Below are 19,772 nucleotides of genomic sequence, written 5' to 3' on the forward strand. Positions count from 1 at the left end.
CTTATAGAAAAACCCATCAAACTACACCCACTGGGGGAGGGTGGCGAAACGGTCAGGGCTGCCCAATTTGGAACTGAGAAACAAGATGCGACTCTCGGCGCTGCTAAACATCCTGTGATTTTGGGCAAATCACTTAATCTCCCTGTGCCGAAAAACACAAGGATGTGACCGTATGTAAAGTAACTGGTGCTCAGGTAAAGGGCTCCATTACCTTCGAGTCGAGTTCGCACTATATATTAAATTACAGAAAAACCTGTGTTTATTTTTAACATTCCTAAGTATAAAGAAACCAAGTTGATTGACATATACAAAGTCTATGCCCACCCGTTCCTTTCACACATCTCGCTTCAGCTCCTCATTGTGAATCTTAACTTTAGAGGTTGAAGTGCAAAAAAGTATGGGAGCTACGATGAGTGCAGTGGGGTGAGATCTGCGAATGTGGGGGCGGTGCCACAAGAAAGAACATTAGAACGGTTAGTGTAATAAGCTCGGTACCTGAAGGCACTGGCTTATCCCCTCCCCCAAATATATCGCACTATGTAACCAGGGCCACTGGAATTTTGCGGTAGGAAAGGGCCAAGTTATGTGGCAGGATTTAGTAAATTATGTGGCAAGAAAAGGTAAATTTTGCGGCATAATGTGGCACCTTTTTTAATAGTATTACATCATTATTTCTTCATTTTTAAATTTGATTGATTGCACATCATTAGGACCAGTTGAAAATTCAAATATAACAAAAAGCAATAGAAAGGTGACCAGTTCAACTTTTCAACAGGCCTTCGTCAGCGTGTCAACGTCGCTGCATTTTTAGTAACTTTTGCACCATTTGAGCTAGGAACATTTTTTTTTTAAACCTGCACATTAAGCAGCAGATGATGGATTATGTGGCAAGTGCGGCAATTCTATAATTATGCGAGAATCTCAGCGGCCGCAGGATCACATAATTCCAGTGACACTGTATATAACAGATGTTTCTGCCGCAGTCAACCATTCTAATGAGATCATTTTAATGAGATTAGTGATAGTGGGTGGACCCAGGACCAGAGTTTCAAGAGAGGAGGTCCCAGCTCCGTGCTAACTCTCTGTGTGATTCTGGCCGCTCATATTGTCTTTAGTCATTCTAAGAGGATCGCAGTAAATGGACCTACAGTAAGTGACAGTGAAAACACTGCAGGATATTACAGCAGATTTAACAACAGTGACCACCGGGTTCTGAGTGACAGCAGCAGGACTTTCAAGCTGCTGACATGGAATATCCCCGAAGTGCCAGATCTTACTCATTTGCTCACTCATCCACCCACACCCTCCTCTCATTGAGTTTAGCACCAGCTCTAGCTCTCAGGCACCAACATTTAAAATATATTTATTTCCATTTCGTTTCCAGTTTATAAAACTGTGTAGAGGGTGCCACATTTAAACACTGCCATTCACAGGATAATTCTCACAATAAACAAAGGTGTACAACAAGGGTGAATGAAGTATTACCCGCATAATCGACTTTTCCTGGACTTCTAACGAGGTTAGTCAAGCATATGTGTTGACAGTTTTCCTATATTTTCGCCTAATCTCAGCTGAAACTGCAACTCTTACTCCGCATCGTCACTAACCTATGTTCTCTAAAAACCCTTTCCTGTGTTCACTACATTCATGCCCTGTTTATCTCACTGGCAATTACCTATAAAATTGTTGGAGGAACGTGTCCCTATGTCGTGTTCTCTCCGCGAGGGCATTTTTATAGGGGGTAAATATGTGATTCAAGGGGCATCGTGTCTTCGCCGACCAGCTTCAGGAGATATTCATCACATTCTGTAACGGGCCTTCCGCCGCCCTCTGCATTTTGATGCCTCGCTGGAGCCAGGACCACTCTACCTGTCCACTCTGTCTGGCTCTTTATAAAATACCGGAACCTGAACCGGTTCCACAATGGCGGTTGCAACCGTTTCTTTACTCTTGTGCTGCTGCCCAACCCTTTTTTTGCCAAACTTGTATGTTTTAACCCCTTCCCCGCTCATGACGGAGCCGCTCCGTCATGAGCCACGGTTGCCGTGTGCTCATGACGGAACGGTTCCGTCATGTCACGGCCGTTGGCGGCCGCTCCGCCTACGCGGCGCTGTTTCCCCGCCTGTGCGGGGGGACAACGCAAATGGGCGGAGTCATGACGGAACCGTTCCGTCATGAGCACAGCTCAACCGTGGCTCATGACGGAGCGGCTCCGTCATGAGCACAGCGCCACCGCGCTGCCCCCCCGCACCCCACAGCGCTGCGGCGGAATTCCCGCCGCAGCGAAAGGGTTAAAATGCAATACTGGAACCCGAAATGGTATTGCATTTTACTTTACCACCGTGCTGGGAGCTCCAGGAAATGAAGTGGAAGGCAGATGAGATCCGGGGCTGGCAGCCTACGGGCTCAAGCTCCCTCCCACCCACGCATCCATAATCATCGCCAAACTCGGTCCCAATACAACAATAAGCCTGCTTACTCCCCAGTTCCTTGCCGCATTCAGTGCCAGGACTTTCTCTGGAGGAGAACTCCCCGCCAGGAATGCTGTGTAACTGGTCTATTTTCTTATTTCTACTAGAAACAAACTAATTGATGCTGCTCTAAGTGGCAGGATCCATGTGTTTTCTTACTTTACATTTCGCATATCTATTTGTGTTTCTTTATGATTCTGTTTGTGTGGTGCGCCCACATGTATTTTTGTTTTATTAAAATTTCATATTTAGCAGGCGATTGTTGCTGTCATGCACTATGGCATACTATACACCATTTGATTAATGCTTCACGAAGGGAAAAAAATGAAATTTTCAATGCCAATAGCTCACAACAATGTCATTGCGAGACCTATTGCATTGTAAATGCTTGTTTAAAGGAAAGCCACTGATTTTCTTGTCCCTGCCAATATCCCTCACCCCTCTCTAGCTCTGCCTTTTACTGTATTATTTTGTAAGATTGGAGGCCTCTATTTCCTCAGCAGCATTGTTTTTTTCTCAGCAGCATCGGACTAAAAGTAGCCCGTGTTTCTTTAACTTTTGTTTTTGGGGGATTCTCTGTCATGGGTTCCATTTCAGTGAACATGTAAAAGCGCTCGAGCGACTACACTGAGACCGCGTGCACGGAGTGCATTTCTTGTCCAGGGCGGTTCTATAGCCTGGGGGGGATATGCCCCTGCGGCAGCGATGCGCATGTCCCTTGCAGTCACCTGCTGGATTCAAACAAGACAGGAATGGGTTATTGCACCGGCTGCTCAGATATGTGTCTGATTTGCAGTTGACAAGTTCCATTTCCGGCGATGATAGCTCAGTGTGTTAATGATGCAGAAAAACATATGTGAGATGCTGGTAGGACAGACGTGCAAGTCCAGGTGTGATCACTCAGCGGGTTAATGCGCCTGCTGAAGAGCTCTGTGTACTGCGCAGGTCACAGATTTCCATTCCAATTCGTTAACTCGGTGGGCTAAGCCCTTACAGTAATGATAGGTGTTAACACTAGTTCGAGCCCTAAAATAATAGTATGGCGGCTCAGTGGGCTAATGAAAACCGGTGAAATAGTAAAAGGGTGTGACGCACCTGCAGCAGACGTGTTTGGGGACAAAGACAATGCGCCTGCGTCCAACCTTATTCATTATTTTTGGTGAGGTTGTGACCCTCAGCATCGTCTATACCAGAGAGAGCTCGGAAGTGTGCTGCCATCTGTTCCCTCTCCTGCGTCTCCTGTCCCCACCTCCCCTACAGAGACGACATGATATATTGTGGTAAAGGGGGAGGGGCATCTCCGCGTTCACTCTGTTCTTGGCTACCCACTACCCATCCTTCTCCCTCGGTGAGACCTGCTCCTCGTCTGCAGAAGGCATTTTACACACTTATATAAATTAGGGTATAAGCGTCATCGCGACTAGAGTCGTTATTGCCAGATATGTGACTGTGTTTATAATATAAGCGACGTTAAGCGCACCCCTCGCCCTGGTCCCAGTCCCGCTCTGCTCCCTGCGTAGAATGCGCATTCTCGGCCCTCCCGCGCCGCGCGCCGTGAATTCTACGAACCAAAGAAAACACCACCCCCAGCCCACCCACCCCCACCCCGAGTGCTGGCAGCTCCGGGCCCCGCCATGTTTCAGGCGTTATCCAGGGCTGGGAAATAAAAGCAGCGTCCCGGAAAAATACCGAGCGGCTCTTAGCGCAGCAAATAGCGTATCAAACCGGAACACCGCATAGCGCATCCATGGGGAGCAGGGCAGCCCCCGGGCTCCTGGTGCTGACCGCCATTATCTGCAGTGGTAAGTGGGGTGGTAAGGCTCGGATACACACACTGCATGCGTACCTGCAGCGCAGCCCGGGGAGGAGTGGGGGCTTTATCCGCAGCCCACCCGAAGAGGGACATTCCCCGCCACCCTGCAATGAGGATGGGTGCAACGGGAGAGGGGTGGGGGCAGGGGCATGCGGAGGCTGCTGCGTACACGGATTTAATGCGGCAGCGCAGCTGGGGGCAGTGACTGTGCAAAACACACAGAAATCATCACGCTTTCACGAGGAATTCCAGATAGAGAAAATGCGGTTTCATTTATATTTCTGGGCTATCAAGATATTAATGCGAGTTTTGGGACTGACTGACCAAGACTGCACAGCTGCAGGGATAATTTTTAGATGGCGTTACACGCCGCCCTTTTACTATTTCTAAGCGCTATAAATGACAGATGTTACAAACACCACAATTAATGACTTGTCCGCCAGGGATCGAAGGCTGAGTTTCGAACTCGCGCCCTCCGTAGCGCCGCGTTTCATAACTTGCCTCTGTTATATTTGTCCCAACGTCAGTACCGCACCCTTGCCCCTGGGCTTTGGCGTCCCTGCGTGTGGCGTCCTTGTGTGCACAATTGCCTTTATGTTTGAGCCGCCTGCATCACTGCCCCTTTGTTCGGCGTGGCACTGGTGATGTTCTGCTGCACTACTGTGCCACTGCCCCTGTGTGTCTGGGCTGCTGGGGGGGAAGGGATTTGGGAGTCCGGGGCAATAGTCTGTCACTGCTCTTTGGGTAGAGCGTCAGTAATGCACCACTGCCCTGGTTGTGTTTAGGAGGCACGAGGACCTGCGCACTGCACTACTGACCTGCGTGACAGAACTTCAGTATGGCATTACTGTGAGAGGTTAGAGCTGTGGCCCTGCCGCACTGTCCAGATTGGAAGAGCAGCACGTTTGCTCGCCTGTCCTGTGTATCTTAACTGTACCATGGTCCTGTGTGAAAGAGCTGCCCTGTCGCATCCGTGCCTCGTGTAAAGGAGCTGCACTATTGCGCCGCTGTCCTCATAGTCCAGGAAGGAGGAGCTGCACTGTTACACCACTGTCCCAATGGTCTAGCAAGGGGGAGCTGCATTGTTGCATCACTGACCTAATGGTCCAGAAATGGGGAGCTGCATTGCTTCACCACTGTCCTAATGGTACAGAAAGAGGGGGGGGGGGGGACTTCCCTGTTGCTCCACTGTTCCAATGGTCCAGGAAGTGGGAGCTGCATTGTTGCACCACTGTCCTAATGGCACAGGAAGGGGGAACTGCACTGTTGCACCACTGTCCTAATGGCACAGGAAGGGGGAACTGCACTGTTGCACCACTGTCCTAATGGCACAGGAAGGGGGAACTGCACTGTTGCACCACTGTCTTAATGGTCCACGAAGGGAGAGTTGCACCTTTGCACCACTGTCCCAATGGTCCAGGAAGGGGGAGCTGCATTGTTGCACCACTGTCCTAATGGCACAGGAAGGGAGAGCTGCACTGTTGCGCCACTGTCCTACTGGTCCAGGAAGGGAGAGTTGCACTGTTGCCTCTTAGCTGTTTGTTGGTGATGAATTAATGCACTGTTGGACCATCGCCCTGTGATGGGGAGATGCGGTACGTGCCGCACGTGAAGGAGTTGGACCCGTGCCCTTGACGGGCGTGGTAGAGCGAGTTACACTAGTGTGCCAGCGCCCTTAGGGTGAGAGTCAGGGCAGCACTATTTCATCGCCACTCCGGCACTGGGACTAGTGGGCACACTTGAACAGCAGCATTTGCATCTGTTGGGCAGATGGGGGGACTGCCCCACGGAATGTGGCGCCGCCCCTTTCGTGCAGCACTTGCACTATGCACCACTGTCCTGAAGGAGGCGCCCCCCCCCCCCCTGCAAGGTACACGAGGGCACCCTCCGAACTTAATCAGGAACTCTCAGGGCAGGGTGCTGTGCTGAGGAGGCCCCTGGAGACCCCCCCCCCCTCCCCCCCCCTGCACTGCGGAAGCCTATTTTACGCCACTGGTTTCTGGACGGTGTCAATCTACCACAGAACCAGCAGTATGACGGGGAGAGCCCAGCCGGCCAATGATCTAGCTTGGCTCTAAGGTCCATAATACAGGCCCACACAGCAACATACGTTGCCTGCAAATCGTGCACAAAGACCATGTAAAAATAGAGTAAAGATTTCACAATTCAAAACAGAACATTTCTTTAACATAGGAAGCGTTGTACTTTATCTCATGAGATTGTCTGGTAGCGTTGAGTGGGATTTATTAGAGGTGGTAGTTTTTAGGTCGAGGACCATGTATGCTCATACATTCCCTGGCCTCTCTCTCGATTTACCAGACGGTACCCTGTCGGCAAAGAAGCAGTGCTCCAGTTCTGGGCTTTTCTTTTACAAAGCATTGTCAGAGGTTGTTAATCGAAAACCAAGGGCTGTTGGGCAATAGGTGTATAATATTGCAGTTTTGTCTAGCACTGACCAGGCCTCAAGGGCCCCAGAGAATAGGAGACGCCCCAGACTCCGGGGAAAGCACATTTGCCTCCAGGGCTGGGACAGAGCTTTCACTGGTCTGCGGTCTCTTGTGTAATTTCAAACAAAACGGAGTTTGCGGATAAGGGAGAGGGGGAGGGCGGCCGCCCGTGCAGCTCTGGCCTGATGGACTCCAGATGTGTTGGTTTTGGATGTGCCGGTTAGAAAGGAGGTCGAGAGAGAGAGAGAGAGAGAGAGAGAGAGAGAGAGAGAGAGAGAGATAGTGGGAAGGGAGGCGGCCTACGTTTGGATTTTAACGGCCGCTGGTTGCAGCTGTTTTTAGTCCTCTTTACTGCCGATGGCTCCTGGACCGGTCCAGTAATATCCCAAAGCGGGGGGGGGGGGGGGGGGGCGGTCGGAGGGGGGGGGGAGGGGGGTCTCGTCCGGCGCATCTGATCTGTGCACGCCAGGCTCTTGCTCGCCTCTGGTGACGCATACATCTCCACGCGGAGGTGGGCGGCTGTTACTTAGGGACAAGCCGGAGCGCACTCTCATTAGGAGAGCTGACATCATGGAATAGAAGGGGAGAGCTGTGTCTTGGAGAACAGGGGTGAATGAGAAATCCGGACAGGCCCATCCCCGACTGGCAATGTAGGGCCTAGCTGGACTTGTGTATCTCTGCCTGGCCTTGTAGCGCCTAGCTAGAAATGTGCATCTCTCGCTGACAATCCTGTGCTAAGTTGAACAGGCCCATGTATGACTTACCTTTGTAGTGCCGGGCTGAACAGGCCCTTCTCTGACCGTGTAGTGCCGAGCTGGACAGGTCCATCTTTGGTGGTCCTCCTCGTGTGTCACTCGACAGGCCCCCTCTTCACTGCCTTTGGAGTGGCTAGCTAGACACACCCATCTATGGCTACCATAGGATGCTTAGTTGAACTGGCCCATTTCTGACGATCTTTGCACATATTGAACTTGTAGTGCCAAGTTGGACAGGCCCATACTGAACTTGTAGTGCCAGGCTGAACAGGTCTATCTCTGGCCTTGTAGTGCTGAACTTGACAGGACCATCTCTGGTGGTCCGTATAGTGTCTCACTGGACAGGCCCCTCTCGACTCTCTTTGTAGTGACTAGCTAAACACATCCATCTCTGGCTACCACACGATTCTTAGTTGAACAGGCCCATTCTGTGTATCTTTGTAGTGCCAAGCTGGAGAGGCCCATACTGAACTAGTAATGCCATGCGGGACAGGCCCATCTCTTCCCTTGTAGTGCCAAGCTAGTCAAACCCATGTCCGACTGGCCTTGTGGTTTTTAAGCAAAGTTAGAGTAATAATGTTTTATTGAATCGCCTTCTCTGTTCACCTCTCAGTCTGCAGATTTACCTCTTTTACCATACCCTGTGGTGTCTCTGACCTTCTTGAATTCACTATGTCACCGCCACCTTGCTTGAAGGCAGTTCTGTACCTTGCCCAGTCTTTCTGCGAAGAAATATTGCAAATATTTTAAGTTTCTCTTGAGGGCCTTCTCTTGCCTAGAGCCGTATGCTAGAGTGCACGACAGCTGAAAGATGTTTGCAGTCCATGGTGTGCCTTGCCTTGTATCCGCTTCTGAAGTTTCCATCCTGTGGACTAGTACCCACATGTTTCCACCCTTCAACCTCTTTTCAGGTGATTTGAGTTTTGAACCATGTGCCATATTTTTTGTTTTTAAGTCTAGACCTTATTTAGTGGTGTACTTGAGGGCACATTCTGTGACAATGCAGAGTTCGGTGGCATATTGTGCACAGAGTGGTTAACGCATTGTACGGCTATGTGTAGGCTGTAGTGAACGCAATGGGAGCCACAGTGCACAGTGGTGCACTGGTGCAGGGGGATGACTGGGTGCACACTTTAAAGTAGTGTGAAAAGCCCATGGAGGCAGGTGGGGCAGATTGTGACATTGCGCAGGTCTGTCGAAGATTGGACCACCATTGGAATGTCTTGGGGGAACAGAGATTTCCTGTCAAGTGTATTTTGATTAAACGTGCATAATCTATGTAGTGGACTGTGGGCGTGCATGTAAGGTAGAGTATTGCCTTAGTGGGAACGATGTATGCTCTTATGGAAGTGTGAGGGCCATGCAGAGTTTCTGATGTTAGTGTGCATGGCCAATGGAGACGATCTTGGGTGGACCTTCAGGGGTAGTGTAGAGAGACCATGAGGCGCAGTTTAATGTAGTATTAAGGGTTAATAAACTCAATTTGGGGTACGTTGTAAGATAACATGAAGGACCAGTGGAGAAAGATGGGTGCCAAATATGTTAATGTGAGCGGGCCCTGCAGAAGAATGAGGCACAGTATCAGTGTGGTTTTTTTGGGGGGGTCCACTGCAGGTTGTGTGGGGTTCAATGAATGCAGTTAGCAGTACCTTCTATTAGAGGATGTAGTTGTGCTGTGTCAGCCAAACTGAGACCTTATCGCAGTGTGAGACAAGCACGCATACTTTCTTTACAATTGAGCATGATAAAAGTGACCACAGGATATATATTAGTGCAGAATCCTGCTGCCCTGGTTATATTGCTCTGGAAATCGCATCTACGAAATTTCCCGTGCAGCCTCTCCCCTGAGTATTTTGGAAGAGTAATCGAGGATGGCTTACAGTCCAGTGCACATCTGATGGACAGGCCTGACTCCCAGATGACTGGAGTCACGTCTGGACAGGTCTGAGTCCCTCCTGAACAGGATCTCTTAAGCACATCATGGGTCAGGTGGTCAATCATGGAAGGCATTTTATATGGCTCCTCGCTAGCCCCCACCCCAAGCTCAGTCTCATAGAAACCATCACTTTAAATGTATTTTTTTGAAGTTAAAAGTCGATTCTGATACTATTCTCTCGGTCACAGGATCTTCTTTGTCATTCCTAAACATTATGGTATTTCTGCCTATGTGCTGGGACCGCAGAGCACATTTACACTTCAAATGTCCCTTTAAAACTCAGTTTAAGGAGAAAACACACACGCACGCACACGCACACACACACACACACACACACACACCTCCCCCCCCCCAAATGCCTTTTATGCGGCAAAATCGCATTTTTGTCGTTTTTTGAAAATTAAAAGATCTTCAGAAAATGCTGTAAGTAGGTGGCGAATACTGTCATAAGCAAGAATTTGACACTGCCGCTTTAAGGTTCCAAAGAGCTCCACTGCTCCTGGAAGCCGAGCAGCGGCAGTTAAGGCAGTTTATTTTTCCACTCTTTCACTACCTCACTCTCTCTATCTCACTACCTCACTCTCTATCTCACTACCTCACTCTCTATCTACCTCACTCTCTCTCACTACCTCACTCTCTATTTCAATACCTCACTCTCTCTCTCTATCTCACTACCTCACTCTCTCTCTGCTAATGCAATAGGTATCACATATGCAAAAAAAAGCTAATGCCAATAGAAATGACAATGCCATTTATTTAGGGATACAAAAATGATTAAAAAATAATGAGCAATACCAATAGCTCTACCTATAATATTGCAGAGACCATTGCATTGTAAATGCTTGTTAAACATATACTTAGAAACATTCATGCTCACCCCCATTGAACTGACGATGATGTCACCAGTGAACTAAGAGTGCACACTATATATGTGGCCTACCTTTTTTTATTATAAACGTGGCAATAATTTAGAATAATAAAACTTATACTAGAGAGGCTTTTGTACAATGCACATTCTGGAGCAATGTATTTCAAGGTGCACTCAAGTGTGATGATAAAGGAAAAGAAGACACAGTCAAATAATGGAATGGCCGAGGATCACACAAGTTGGTCAATCAGAGAAGCCAGGATTGATCTCAGGTGGTTTTATATTGTGCAGTTCAGCTGCTGGATAGGTTTCTCTTGCCCTCTGCGGTTTTATATCAAAGGTTAATGCTTCGAGTACCTCCTTGAGTACACCGTGGACAAAACATGCAGGTGAAACAGAGGAAACATGTTAAATGAAAACAGAAGATTTTCTGCCAAAAATTACAAAGTTATTCATTTTGACATCAATGTCATCGGCAGCTTCCCCTGACTTCACATAGAGAGTGATTTGATGATATTTCATGGGAGGTTCAACACCTTCGTGGTGTCAATTACACCATTAACAACACAAAGGTCTGGGCCTGGGGGAACCCGCCGAGGTCACGTGACGGAGGTGAAGCACAGCGCTCAGATGCTGGCAGGCTTTGAAACGGTGCCCACGCCCTGCAGATCGTTTCGTTGCCACCGCGGTGATGCCAGTGTCTCAGAGGGTTGACCATTAAGACTCTCCCGACTGCTGTGAAAGTGCTCATTAGCATACCATCCCTCTATCGCCACTTTCACGGCATTCTGCAGGGTCGACATCTTCAGACTATCTGCAAAACGAGCAGGGTGCAGCATTGTGCAGCACCTCCTCCGATGCAGGAGTTGAGGAGGAGGGAACTGTGGCATCGGGGTTGGCGACTGAGGTAAGAAGCTGGGCGGCAAAAGCAACATGAAGGCCTGGCTCACTCGTGGTTCCAAGAAGACTTCAAGCTGAGCTAGAGCCTGGCATTCGACTGGAGCCTTCAGCAGTGCTTAAGTTGAGCCCCTCGTTTCCGTGCTGGGCACTGGGTACTTAATTGCCAACACCGATACTTATGACAGTTTGCCACATGATGGCCCTGTTTGTCTAAATTAAAGATGCGCACACAACAGCTGTCTATTGATAAACATTTAAAAGGACTGACACTTGCTGCCCAAGCCATTCTTATAGCTTTGGGGGCCTGCAATAGTCTGAACTGGCCTTCTTGTAGGAGTGTGATGGTTAATACTAGTTGTGTTGGTATGTACCTGGCAGCGCTGGTAGGGGCACTGGGTCGTGCAAGCTGCAGTGGCCTCCTGGGAAGGGCCCTGGCATTCATTTTTTTTTTTTATTACAAATTAAGAACTGGCTTTGGTGGTTCTTCCACCTCTACTGCCTCGCCTGCCAGTGAGCCTGTGGGGTGGTGAGGAGGAGTACCCTTCCCCCATTGCAAGACTGTCCAATATGGCGGCGATATACTATCATTTTTATCTTCTATGTTTTACGCATTAACTAAGCCGTTGTCTGACTAAACTCTTAAACCAAACATTATGACAGAAACAAGTACAAAAAGATGTTTAAAAAACACAAGAAAAATATAAGTTCCTTGTCCTGTACACGTGAGATCACACGAGGGTGAATTTACATAAAATCAAGAATGCATCCATCTGTTTACAAGCGCCTCCGGGGAACAACCTTTACAACGCAACTTTTACAACGCACTACACTTACAACGCATTTTTTACAACGCAAAATCCATTACAACGCATGACATTACAACGCATGACACTACAACGCATTTTTAAAAACTACCTTTACAACGCATTCCATTACAACGCATACCACCATTACAACGCATACCATTACAACGCATAATATTACACTACACTATCCAACACTTACCCTACTGTTGCACCCCCTGGAGTTAGAATAGTAATTTTTACCCCTATAGTATCCAACACTTACCCTACGGTTGCACCCCTTGGAGTTAGAATAGTAATTTTTACCCCTATACTATCCAACACTTACCCTACTGTTGCACCCCCTGGAGTTAGAATAGTAATTTTTACCCCTATACTATCCAACACTTACCCTACTGTTGCACCCCCTGGAGTTAGAATAGTAATTTTTACCCCTATACTATCCAACACTTACCCTACTGTTGCACCCCCTGGAGTTAGAATAGTAATTTTTACCCCTATACTATCCAACACTTACTCTACTGTTGCACCCCCTGGAGTTAGAATAGTAATTTTTACCCCTATACTATCCAACACTTACCCTACTGTTGCACCCCCTGGAGTTAGGATAGTAATTTTTACCCCTATACTATCCAACACTTACCCTACTGTTGCACCCCCTGGAGTTAGAATAGTAATTTTTACCCCTATACTATCCAACACTTACTCTACTGTTGCACCCCCTGGAGTTAGAATAGTAATTTTTACCCCTATACTATCCAACACTTACCCTACTGTTGCACCCCCTGGAGTTAGAATAGTAATTTTAACCCTATACTATCCAACACTTACCCTACTGCTGCACCCCCTGGAGTTAGAATAGTAATTTTTACCCCTATACTATGTAAATGTAAATGTGTGTGTATGTGCTTATATAGCGCCAATCACCCCTGGGGGTATCTCCGCGCTGTACTCATACCGCTGTAGGAACCCTTCCTGGCTATCCGTGTGAAGTGTCCACTCCTGGGCACCCCCATGGTGAAGCCAGGCATCCCAGCGCTGTTGGGGCCGCTGTGGAGACTAAGCAAGCTATTGCCCAGAGTTGCAGCGTGGGACCCATGACTAGAATAGGCACTGATGCGAGAATATCAGGTCCGATGAATTTATAGCCCGAGACCCTGCCGCGTCGGGAATCGAACCCTGGTCCCGGACCAGTGCTCTGCATCGAGGTCTGCCACTCTAACCACTTACCCTACTGTTGCACCCCCTGGAGTTAGAATAGTAATTTTTACCCCTATACTATCCAACACTTACCCTACTGTTGCACCCCCTGGAGTTAGAATAGTAATTTTTACCCCTATACTATCCAACACTTACCCTACTGTTGCACCCCCTGGAGTTAGAATAGTAATTTTTACCCCTATACTATCCAACACTTACCCTACTGTTGCACCCCCTGGAGTTAGAATAGTAATTTTTAACCCTATACTATCCAACACTTACCCTACTGTTGCACCCCCTGGAGTTAGAATAGTAATTTTTACCCCTATACTATCTAATACTTACCTTAAATGCAATTTAATATTATGTGTTGTAATGGTATGCGTTGTAAAGGTAGTATGCTTTGTAATGGAAATGCGTTGTAAAGGTAGTTTTTAAAAAAGCGTTGTAGTGTCCTGCGTTGTAATGTCATGCGTTGTAATGGATTGTGCGTTGTAAAAAATGCGTTGTAAGTGCATGCGTTGTAAAAGTGTGCGTTGTAACGATATACATCCGCGCCTCCGGTTCACGTCCATAGAGGCAGACTGGGTCATTAACATCATACATTCTTAGTATAAATGCATAACGTTGCTGCACTGCTGGTTCCTTCAATAAAAATGATATTTCACCCATGCCTGGTATTGTTTTAGGGCCTCTGGCTCAAGTGGGTGATCTAAAAAATAGAAATAAGCTAGTTGGCCACACCCACTTCCGGTCTGTCCCTGTCCATAGAACGCTCAGCCCTATCCCTGCCAACTGACCACGCCCTTCCTAACCCTCAGTCCTACTTGCTAAGGGTACCATTTGGGGGGGGGGTATTCCTTCTAACTCGAAGAAGCCTTTTGTGGAGAGTTTGAGTCCTGCCCACTAGGGCCGCTGCTCACCCCCGCTGCATGCCAGAGAGGTATCTGTGCTGTTGTCAATAATTACATTGACAGGGCCGGCTTTAGGGCAGTGCGACTGGTAGAGTCGCACTGGGCGCTGACCTGGGAAAGAGGGCGCTGATCTCAAAGGGGGGGTGGTCACTGTGTTTAGCAATAACTTATGATTTAAAAACACCTGCAGCAGAGTTCCTTGTGTGTCCAGTTTAAGGCAGCATTAACAATGTCAAGATAACTCTAGTGATTAATGTTCCTGCTAGAGAGAGAGATCAGCATTTTGTCTAGTGGCGGTTTTGACTCTCCATAGAGTAGCGCAGATGGTTAATATGCCTGCTGCTAAGAACTCATACAGTACAGATCACAGATCTGTATTTTATGTGGATAGCTGAGTGGATTACTGCTTTTGTCAAAGAGATACCTTTTGTCACTGCAGTTCATAAAATACAACCCTAATATAGAACAGTGACTGTTACGAACAGTCATCAAAGAGCTGCATGCAAACTGCATAAAATAGGTCTTTCCTTATCTATTCCTAAGGTTGCTGAAAAGGGTTTGTATAGGTAAATATACATTCTTATTAGTAAACTCAGCTTTTACCAGTGCTTTAAAACAAATTAAATGTATGTGAGAAAGGGTCAATGGAGAGATGAGGGGCATATTTGCCTGGTGGTCATGGGGGAATCTGAGGAGAAGGTCATGGGGGGGTGCCAAAAATGATTGTTGCACTGGGCGCCACCAGTGCTAAAGCCTGCCCTGTACATTGTACAGGGAACAAGCCATGAATCCCATGGCTCAAGCAGGTCAAGCCAGATCCATGGAGGTCACCTTGACCCAACGGTACTAGGCAATGCTGGCTGATGGTTGCCTCGCTCTTTCGTGAGTTCCACTGATTCAGGCGCTTTCTCAGAAGAGAGGGTCGCAGGTTTTGAAAGCCTGAGCCCTGAATGATCTGGTACTTGTTACCGAAGCCGGATTCAACCCCCTGTCCGGCTCTTCATATTTTGAATGGTCCAACAAGAACCCTTTCTCGAGCACCTTCCTATGTGCTATTGATCACAAGTTCTGAAAGCATCTTTTGATGCTCTGGTATGTTTAGGAATACCTGATTCCCCTGTAAGAATTCATCTCCTTCCAGATGCCTTGTCAGCTCACCAGTCATTTTGGCTCTGATGGAGTTTTCCTTCCATGGGTGCAATGGTGCAGAGTGGGTCAAGTAGACGTTTCACAATCTAACAATCAAACAACCAATCAAATAGCCTTTATTTCGACAATGTCATAAAAGGGTACATAATCAGTATAAGAACACTTTTCAAAATTCATAATTAATACCATAAAAAAAAGATTTTTTTAAAAAAACCATCTGATCAAAATCCATTAGTTCCATGAAATTCAATTTGCTACAAGTTAGCATTGAATATCAACTAATTTGCACCGCTTAAGCCACATGGCTAAGAGATATTTGGAAATTGCAAATACTATGGGGGCCGCTGTGTCTGACTTTAGAATTCTATAAGCATGTTGGTATTGCTTAAACCCCAAGTTTCTACACAGTGGTACCAGCCAAAATCTCCTGGATTTCTTATATGCAGGGCAGAAAAAAAAGACATGAAGTTCGTCCCCCATGCCACAGATGAACCCGGGCATGAGATGTCCGGGGATGCTGACCACTTACTAGTGCGGACTTTGAGCGGAAGAGTGCCAAGTCTCCACTGTATGTAGAGTTTCCTGGCAAGAATTGGATATACAATATCCATAAAATTTTCAAAGGCACAACAATTTTTAAGATCAAGGAAAGAAGTGGTTAGTGAGCCCAGTGCTACGGCACAGAAAGTGGAACTAAATCTATGCTCCTTATAAATCCTACTAAGGTTTTTTCGCGAGATCTCACTGCACGCTTTTTCTGGATCTTCCCACATGGCTTCTAGGCCAATTTTTATCAGTTCCTGCTTGATGAATACTAGCCAATGGATCTTTCTTACCCCGGTATAGGTAAGTAACTGTTTTAGTTCCTCCCTATAATTTGATAGTTCAGGCGTTGACCAGAGTCTGTGCCAGAACCTTAGGGGTTTGATCCCTAGTTCATCTTCGATTGGGTTTAATCCCAAGTCCAACCTTAGGGGAAGGGTAGGTGTACTTTGCGGAAGGGACAGCAATTGTCACATGAATTTAGTTTCAGTTTTGGCAATTGCTGTTATCTTCGTGTGACCCCACAACTCCTCGCCATATAGGACTGCTGCTCTTGCTTGCACTTTGTATATCTCAAGGGCGGGACTCACTGGTTTCAGTGGTGAAGTATTTGACACCTTGATTATACCACCCGTCAGCTGTGCAAGTTTTAGTTGGGATTTAGCAATTTGGGGGCCCCATGACATATTTTCTTGTAGTAAAACCCCAAGATAGGTGAAGGTAGTTACCCTTTCCAAGTTCCCTCTGCCCAAGGTCGGATTCAAACGTGTGGATGCCGTTGGATTAAATATCATGTATTTAGTTTTATCGACATTAATCTATAGTCCTCGCAGGCTGCAGAAATCCCGAAAGCCGTCCAGTGTCCGTTGAATCCCCATGGGGGACTTGGAGAGCAGGAGGGTATCGTCGGCAAACATGATTGCGGGTACCCTCCTACCCGCCAATAGTGGAGCATCATTATTTGGCACCTCGTTCAGAAACGGGATTAGGTCGTTAACATATAGGCAGAAGAGGGTTGGGGCCAATACACAGCCCTGCCTCACCCCTCTTCTAACCGGGAACCTAGGGGACAGTGCACCATTCCTCCCACACCTAACCTGGGCAAAATTCTCGTCATGGAGCCTCGTTAGGATGTTCAAAATTTGAGGTGGAACACCCATATCCCGCAGCACAGACCACAGTTTCCTCCATGGTACAAGGTCAGAAGCGGACCGAAGGTCCACAAAGACCATATATAAACTGCCTCCCTCCATCTTAACAGTTTTCCAGTATAAAAGGAGCAACCGGAAGATCTGATCCATGGTTGAAGTATTCTTTCTGAACCCCGCCTGGAAAGGACTCAGGACATCATGGTCCTCCATCCACTCCAGGAGGTGGTTCAGAACAAGTCGAGCGAAGATTTTTTGTGGCACATCGATAAGGCTGATAGGCCTGTAGTTGACTGGAAGCAGAGGAGAGCCCTTCTTAAAAATCGGGACTATCTCTGCACCCAGCCAAGTACAGGGAATCTCCATACCGCCCAATATGGCATTAAACAGAACTAGGAAATAGGGACCCCATATCCCAGGTTGCTGCCTAAAGACATCACCGGGGAGTTTGTCGAGCCCCGGGGCCTTTCCTGCTGCAAGTTTGCCACTTGCAGTGGTCACCTCACTTAAAGTAAATTCTAGGGCCTCGTCCTCGCTGGAAATGGCTGCCAGAGGCAGGACAATGTCCATACTCTGCTCGTCCGTATAAAGGCCCCTGAAATGGGCTTCCCACACTGATTTTTTTTTTTTTTTTAAACAAACTTTATTAGGTCACAGAACACAATGCAGTCAATCCCCGTCCCCCATAGTCCTCCCCCCAGCCAAATCAGGACATCTTGCAATAATCACCCCGGCACATAAGCTACCTCTGTACAGCATTCACCCCAATAATGTCCGTGCTACTAGGTAGTGCATCCACAGAAGTAATCCACCATGAGTGTGCGAGACAGCTAAAACACCCCCACCCCATCTCCCAACATCCCCCCAACGAGCCCCTCCTCCCTACCCACCCACCCAAGCCTGTAGCCCGTACCTATCAGAAGTACATGTACATCAAAACCTCAGCCACCACCCGTCGAGTCCGCCTCCCAGCAATCCCAACAGACAGTACCGCAAGAGCAGAGGGGGGAAGCCCTGTATAGTGCACTCAAGGAACCGGGGTCCCGTCATCCCCCACCGGATCACCCCCATCCCCCATAACCGAACCTTTGAACAAGTCCAGGAGAGCCATCCATGCCCGGGCCCCTTCGTGCGATCTTTCATTGTCACTGCGTCGAGCCAAGCACAATCTATAAGTCCCCTCACTTCCCGCCCATTTCTCCATTTCCCTAGCCCACCGTAAGAAATTAGGGCCCTGCCGCGCCTTCCAATGAGAAGTAATCTCCCGCTTGGCCAGGACCAGCCCTAGATCAATAAACCTACTGGTGATCTTAGTCTTTGCTGTGTGCGGAAAGCCATGTAGCAAGCAGACCCCCGGGCCTACCTCCAAGTCCCTCTCTGTCACCGTCAGGAGTAGCGTCGCCACTTCCTCCCAAAACCCTGTCACCTGCGGACAGTCCCAGAGCATGTGTAGAAAAGTCGCTCCACTATAACCACATCGGGGGCAAGCATCTGGCCCACCAAAGTACTCAGCTATCTTGTGAGGGGTAAGGTATGCCCTATGAAAGATATAAAACTGTATAAGCTGGAAGCGTGCATTTCGTGTACACTTCCAAGGACGCTCCATGATTTCCTCCCAGTTTTTGTCCGTAAGAGGCGCTCCCAGATCCGCCTCCCACTTGACGCGCAGGGCAGCCAGGGGTCGCCGCATATCACCAGTAATCCGCCTATAAAGGCAAGTCACCGCCTTATAGACACCCGCTCCCATCACTACATACTGACAGGCAAGAGATGTGTCCGGCTCCATCATCCCCTTCCGCCAGTGCTTTCTGACGGCCGCAGTCAAGGCTGCATGGAATAGGAAGTCCCCCCGCGGGAGATCATGCCGCTCCCTAAGGTCGTCAAAAGGTAGCAGGTTACCATCCTCATACAAGTCTCCCAATGTCATAACTCCCGCCTCCTCCCAGGCCAATAACCGGTTCCAGTCTCCCCCGTGGGGTAGCGCCTCACACATTCGCAACGGGATCTCGGGTGCATAGGGAATAATCACACGCGCCCTCCTAGCCAACCGCGCCCAGCATTGTCGAACCACCCTCAAGTCCGGAGGAAGTGAGGCATTCCTCATCGGCACCCGGAGCAGCACGCACGATAATTGGGACCAGCTCGGATCCGCCCCTCCCTGTTCTTCCGGACGCCTGATGTGCCCCGCCACCCACTTCATGAACCACTGGAGCTGCGCAGCATGGTAATAGGACTCCAGGTCCGGCAACGCAAGGCCTCCCTCACTCCTAGGACGCTGTAGAGTAAGCAGCGCTACCCTCCGTCTCCCCGCACCCCAGATGAACCCCGTAATCAACGAGGTCAGCTGAGCAAATAGCTTTCCCGGAATCCAGATTGGAAGAGTCCCAAAGTAATAAAGAAATCTGGGCAAAATCACCATTTTCACTAAGGCGACCCTGCCGGCCACCGACAATGGGAGAGTGCCCCAAAACTCAAAGCAGGTTTTCGCCCCTCTTATCGCTCGCCCCACGTTACCCTCTAACAAATCAGCGGGATCATGATAGATCCTGGTTCCCAAGTAAGGCAAACACCGGGATTCCCATGGGACATCCCCCTGGCGTAGCAACCCCTCTGGGCCCGTGGGAAATAGGCAAGACTTGGTCCAATTCACCCGGAGTCCCGCCACCCTCCCCAGCGTCTCCAGCAAACCCCGCGCCCCTTGTAAGGCCTCCCCAGCATTCGGCAAGAAGAGCAGTAGGTCATCCGCATATAATGCTATGTGCTGCTCTCGTCCCTCGACCAGTAGCCCTGGAAAATACCGCCCCAGCCTAGCATGAGCGGCCATG

General features: G+C 48.5%; 1 protein-coding gene across 2 annotated transcripts in view; it reads left to right on the forward strand.

The window, feature by feature from the left end:
• The first annotated feature begins 4,071 nt into the window (after positions 1-4,071).
• The window catches only part of SCN2B (sodium voltage-gated channel beta subunit 2), a 136,525-nt gene continuing 120,824 nt past the window's right edge, over positions 4,072-19,772 (forward strand). The window contains exon 1 of one of the 2 annotated variants that reach the window (XM_085647418.1): positions 4,072-4,273. In XM_085647418.1, coding sequence (XP_085503544.1) covers positions 4,219-4,273 — 55 coding nt within the window. In that variant the 5' untranslated portion in view covers positions 4,072-4,218. The remainder of the gene's footprint in view (positions 4,274-19,772) is intronic. The other variant, XM_085647417.1, reaches the window with a different exon arrangement.

This window comes from Triturus cristatus, chromosome 3_2, assembly GCF_964204655.1.
Source record: "Triturus cristatus chromosome 3_2, aTriCri1.1, whole genome shotgun sequence".
Lineage (NCBI taxonomy): Eukaryota > Metazoa > Chordata > Amphibia > Caudata > Salamandridae > Triturus > Triturus cristatus.